This window comes from Chionomys nivalis, chromosome 17, assembly GCF_950005125.1.
Source record: "Chionomys nivalis chromosome 17, mChiNiv1.1, whole genome shotgun sequence".
In the NCBI taxonomy this organism is placed as follows: domain Eukaryota; kingdom Metazoa; phylum Chordata; class Mammalia; order Rodentia; family Cricetidae; genus Chionomys; species Chionomys nivalis.
In genome coordinates, this window is record NC_080102.1 from 9,398,910 (window position 1) to 9,404,909 (window position 6,000).

At 45.8% G+C, this 6,000-nt stretch overlaps 1 protein-coding gene across 5 annotated transcripts in view; it reads left to right on the forward strand.

The window, feature by feature from the left end:
• Positions 1-5,686, forward strand: part of LOC130888556 (nonsense-mediated mRNA decay factor SMG5-like) — a 90,064-nt gene extending 84,378 nt beyond the window's left edge. For all 5 annotated transcript variants that reach the window (XM_057791616.1, XM_057791615.1, XM_057791614.1 and 2 more), the window contains one exon: positions 2,350-5,686. In XM_057791616.1, coding sequence (XP_057647599.1) covers positions 2,397-5,330 — 2,934 coding nt within the window. In that variant the 5' untranslated portion in view covers positions 2,350-2,396 and the 3' untranslated portion in view covers positions 5,331-5,686. The remainder of the gene's footprint in view (positions 1-2,349) is intronic.
• The last annotated feature ends 314 nt before the right edge of the window (positions 5,687-6,000 follow it).

The following is a 6,000-nucleotide window of genomic DNA, read 5'->3' on the forward strand; positions in this document are numbered from 1 at the left end:
AGCAAGCTCTCAACATTATAGATCAGGCTGGCCTCAGTCTCTTAGTCATTTTGCCTCAGCTTATCTAGTATTGGGATTATAGGTGTGTATCACCATGTCTGGCTCTGTGATACTTTTCTAACTTCTGTTTTCTGTCTGTCCTGCTGTCTTTCTGTTGTCTGCATGTTTTCTGAGCCTGCCTTACCTACCCAAGTCAGATCACTTGTGAGTCCCGCCTATGCCAGTTTTGTGGAGCTAATGTGGGGCCTAGGTTAAGTGCTGTATTCAAAAGGCATTGGGGAGCCTTATGGGTGAAATAAGACCCAGGGAACCAGAAGGCTGAGCAGATGTACACTCTAGGAGTTCAGCTTACTGGTGAGTTCAAAGGTGGGTTCATTTAGATTCATTTCATGGAAGGGGCTTAATTTTATCCATTTGATAATGAAGCTCCTAGGAGTTCACGAGCTTTAGATGAGGAAACATCAGCCTTGGGGAATTACCATTGCCCGTGGCTTCAGGAGGAGCAGCTGTGTCTCATCCCCTCCTGTTAGCCTGCTAGGAAACTTCTCCAAAAGTTTGCAAAGGACGGAAGAGGTCCTGAGAGAAAGTAAGAATCGGATGTCACCATCAGTGTGAGAGCTCTTGTACGGGGGCCAGGTCTGCTCGACATCCACTCAGGCACGATGAGCAATTCTCCATAATTATTTGGTTCAAAATTGTTTGTGAGAAACTACAGTTTAGCTTCATGGACTCATACCTAGATGTAGAGAGCCCTACAGTGTTTTTGTGCACCATATAGATGAGAAAATATGGCTGCAGTGACCCATGGTCACCTCACTATACACTTGTTTGCAGAAATTAGCAGAAAAAGCAGTGTTTGTATGTACTTTTTCAGTATCCTTAAAACATGAAAAAGTAGATTAAAGACGATGAGTTTTCTACTTTTCTACTTCTCTGGACATGCTGAAGTACAATTTTCCTAAATGAGACACCATTGTGCTTAGAAAACTTTCTTTCATTCCTGTGAGCTGCTATTTTATCTATGGCTTCTTTACCGTTCTAGTTGAGGAACTGATTTGGGTAAATTTTTGAAGATGTCTTAAAACTCTTCTCCTTTCTTATAGTTTGATACGATAATTTCTTTTTAGACAAATTGTGGTTGGGGAGGAAGGTAGAGAGATGGGGGAAGGAGGGAGAGCTATTGATCTACACTAGGCTGTAGGTCTGTCTTCTCTAGATATTTTATGGTAGGTCTTATCCCCCTTGCCTAAGTCAGTTCAGAAGGGAGAAAAACGAAAAGAGCCCCAATTCTCCTAACCAGTAAAAGGTGTGCTGCTCTGACCGTTTGCCAGGCTGTGGTGCTGCTGGTTCAATTTCCGGCCTCTTCATTGCTTCTCTGCAAAATTATTTTCTCTTCTTTTGTTTGCATCTCTCTTTACTTTTAGCTTTTCTCATTTTAGTCTGAGACACAAAGACACTTGCCTCCCTAGATCTATCCTCCTGTGAGGATAGTATAATGCATGCGCCCGATCGGCATCCAAGCTATTTAGTAGTCAGTTAAAGTGCCGTCTAGTTAGTCACTTTTTGTAATTTGGGGCGTGGCTTGCTGGTAGGGCCTTACACATAATGGGCGAGAGCTGAGCTGTGCGCCCAGTGCCCTTTGTTACTTTTAGTTCTGAGTCAGGGCTTTGCCAGTCTGGCCAGGACTGACTGATACCCCTATACCTCCGGCTCCAGGGGAGCGGGATTCACAGGTGTGCATCATCAACCCAGTCCACAGAGCTTCAGATTTTGAACGTCTGTTTGATTACCAGCTTTTCTCTATGTCCGTCATTCAAAGGTATTGTTTTTAAATCATGGAAATGAAGGAGCTTCAGGAGAATGTCTGTTGAACAAGTGTTATAGATCTTCTGTGGGGGTTTACCAATGTCTTTTACATACCCATGTGATATATTCTATTTGGAAGATATAGCCATATTATTTTGTCTTCCACTGGTTTTTTCCCAAGTGATCCTTTCCAAGTCTTTATAATTATACTTTTCTAAACTTGATTTCCTTTGTATATGCATGCACATCACATAAACTATCTTAATCTTAGATTGTGTAGGTTAATTTCAATGTATGTACTCCTGACTTTCCTTCATTAGAGAGATACATTTGGGAGGGACCCCATATTCATGTAGGTTTGACTGCTGATGGGAATGATTTCCAAAGAAATAAATATACTTTAGTTGCTAACTAAAGATCAGGAAACTAAATGTTTATATAAGTGAGAGAATCAAAGTATCCCCTCCAATTTCATTGTTCTCTTTGGCGTTATTTTCAGTCTTTGTGGGTGAGTACTAATAGATAGTTTTCATCTTTTCTCAGGAAACATCGTTAGCATTCCTCAAAAAGAAGCATCACTCTCCAGCCTCATGGAGAGAAGCCATGAAGAAACACCCAAGGCCAGGCTCCTCTACCAGGAAGTTTGCCTGGCAGCTCAGCGACTGGATTTCTTCCTTCAAAAAGGAAATGCCCACAAAGAAGTGTTCAAGCCTCACATCCTGGCTCTCAGAGAGATGGTTCAGCAAGCCTGCATTAAACTCATGTTCCTGCATCCTGTGGTTTATGGTAGGAAGGCCGAAGAGCTCTTATGGAGGAAAATCTACTCTGACGTCATCATGCTGCTCATGAAGACCAACAAAAAACAAATGGACACTTTCCAACACTGGGGCGGGCCCCTGCAGGCTCACCTGAAGGCTGGCCTCAGGTTCTACGAGCATCTCTTCCTGTTCCTTCAGGGCCACTACGAGCTGAGGTTACAGAGCTACATAGACTGGCCTCACAATGCCATCCACTTGATTGGCTGTAAAAAAGTGGGACCCACATCAGTGGAAGAGGCTTCCTGGGCCCGCATGGCCTGCCATCGCTGCCTCCTTTACCTGGGAGACTTGTTCCGCTACCAGCATGAGTTCCTAGACCTGGCCACCAAGAACTTGGCTGAGAGATGCTATTATAGGGCCTTGTCAGTGGCCCCACATATGGGAATGCCCTTCAACCAACTGGGCGCGCTCATGGGGAGTAAGTATTATGACCTGGAAGCCACATACTTCTATCAGCGCTGCCTCCACTCGGAAGTGCCTTTTAAAGGAGCGGCTTGGAACCTCAAACGGCTCTATGATCATGCGGGAAAGAGATATAGCTGTCTGAAGAGGTACCAGGGAAGAAAACTGTCCCACAGCCAGAGGCAGTGTTGGGACAACAAAAGGCTTCTGGTCAGCTTCCTCTACCTTCAGAGCCTCTTGCAGCCTAAGAAAAAATTCAAAGCCGCAAGACTGATAGCCCTGTGCCAACTGGTTCTCGAAGACTTTCGTCTCTGTCTTTCCTATCGGCCACACCAATCTGTCCAGTGCCACGCTTCCATAGATGATAAGCCTCCTAAAGGGTATCTTTTTCTCCCGGACCTTCTCATTTTCCACATGGTGGTTCTTTGCCTCATGAATGTGCACAGCCTGAGGAAATCAGGCTCAAAACAATACAAACCAGCTGTCATCTTCACCCTGACTCTTTTCTCTCATCTAGTACAGCATGTGAACACACGGATCCAGGCTGAGCTGCAGAGGCAGAAGCTGACTCCAGAAGATGCTTCTTCTCGTGAAGGATGCTGGGAGAAAGAACCTGGAAAGCAACATCAAGACTTTCCATCTACCGGGCTCCAACACAGCAACTGTCAGAGAAGTCAGGGCTGGTCTGGTATTTCTAGGGAGAGTGAGGCTGGCTTTCCTTCCTGCTGTGACTCAGATGAGACAGAGGAAGAGGAAACCTCATCCTTAAGTTCCCAGGTCCAATCGGACACAAGCAGTGAAGCCTCCCACTCAGATGCAACAGATGAAGAAGGAAGTGGCTCCCTGAGTTCAGAAACAATTCAGAAGGGTGGAGGTACATCTAAACCTACCACTGCTCACCCTAGAAACAAACTGAAGGCATATGTACCTCCCGACAGTCTCCTTAATCTCTTGAAAACAACTCTATCTTCCAGCTTGTCGACTCCTTTGAGTCAAAAACTCCAAGGAAAACATGGCTTGCCCTTGGCTTCCGTCTTCAGTCATAACATTCTGACACCTCCGTCTGAGCCAAGTCCTGCTGTCAGCAGTTCTTTGTGCACCGAGGGCGAGATGAGCAGCTTTCCAGACACAGAGTTCTACGTGGGTTCCTCTTGGGAGCAGAGGCCCTCCGTTGCCCAGAAAAACAATCTCCAGACCACCCAATGGAAATTGGACATTCTTTCCGCAGAGGGACTGTTGCCTACCATCAAAGTGATCCTGAGCTGGCTGCGCAGCAATCACAGCCTCCTCTCATCACACCGGAGGAGTGTACTCAGCTTATGGGACCACCTCTGTGTGCTTCTGAACCTGTTGCCCTCGGTGGGAGACCTGCAGCATCCAGGCCTTGGTCTGTCTCGCCATCTCCAGGACTTACTGCGGAGCTGTCAATGGCCACACACTCCCAAGTACCTTCAGCTCCCCGAAGACATTGCCCTGTTCCAGCAGTTCCCTCCTCAAGTGTCCCAGGATAGAGCAGACGTAGGGCAGGATCTGCCTTCACTCACCAACCGGGAGGAAGTTATCGTGCGCATCTGTTTCTTCAGAAGTTTTGGACACTTTGCCACCAGACTCCCAGGACAGTTTTTGAGCTTTGATTCGAAACTGGGCGTCTTTGTGAACAGTACCCTTGAAAGGTCAGAAAACCCACTTCAGCAGCTCCCAAGAACACCTACACGAATTAGGTTTTCCAAAGACATAGTCCAGCTTTGGCTTCAGCGTGAAGTGGCATTGCTCGAGAAGACCCTCCGGGGTCCCCAGACTCGGTCAGTATTGACCCCTTACCTGTTCCCTGACCCCAGGGCCCTCTGCGAGCACCTCCCAGTTATACAGAAACTAGCCACTAGTGCCAAGTTTTTTCTTATCATACCCAAGGTTGTGGTTGACACACTGTACATCCTAAAATGGGAAGACCGCAGAGCCCTGGCAGCCATCACTTTCCTGGAAGATGAGTTAAAGAGAAGGAACCAGTACATTCTCTGCCAGTCCTTTGTGTCCAAGAGGTTGGTGAGACCCAGAATGACTAGACCAGACTCTGATGCCTGGGACCTCTACAATATTCTTGGGTTCTGCAAAAGTCTGCTGGACTCCTCCAGGCCAGGGGTATTGGATCCCAGCAGCATGGTGACTATCGTTACCGGTGTCTGTTTGGACCGCCCTAGGAATTTCTCGTACCCGTTGCAGTTGGTGCTGGGGATGGCAACTGAAGCTGGCGTGGAAATCAAGAACATCCTGAACTTCCACAAAGAGTGGAAAGTGATCAGTTGACGAGTTTTACATCTTCCTGTTCTTTGTCCTCCAGTTCTCATTGTTTAAATTCAGTGTGGTCCTTTGTCATGGGCACCTAACGTTGAAGTAGGCAATGTGTTCATGAGTATTCGTGTCTACCTGCAGGTAGAATTGTAGTGTGCCAGCTTTCAGAGGCCCTCCTGTGTCCTTCTTGGCCATCTTAGCTCTGTAGTATGCTTCCTCTGATATAAAGCTCAAGATTAACTCACTGGTAAATGATCTTATGATAAAACAGCAGATTCAGACATCACTTCTGTGTAATACTTTGTGGACATTCTGTGATTTACTTAGCTCTGTTTTGTGACACACAACTTTTATGTATATTGTTTTATTATGGTAGGGTCAGGTCTGTTGTTGAAGGCATGTCTCTGCCATTTATGAAACTCAATAAATAAAGCTAAAATTTCATGATGCTGGTAATGCGCTTTATTGATTTTCCTGGTCACGTCTATATAATAAGCATGATTGAAATAGCTCCCAGGACTGGAAGATTCCATTCTGCTTTGGGTAAGTTAGGAATGCATATTATATGATACAATATTAGCGTTTTAACCTACATCTACTGAAAAATTTTCAAATATCGTTTTTATGGAGATATCCCTTGCTTTTTCCTGGCTCCACGGTATCTTTTGGGAGCTGGTTCTCAATC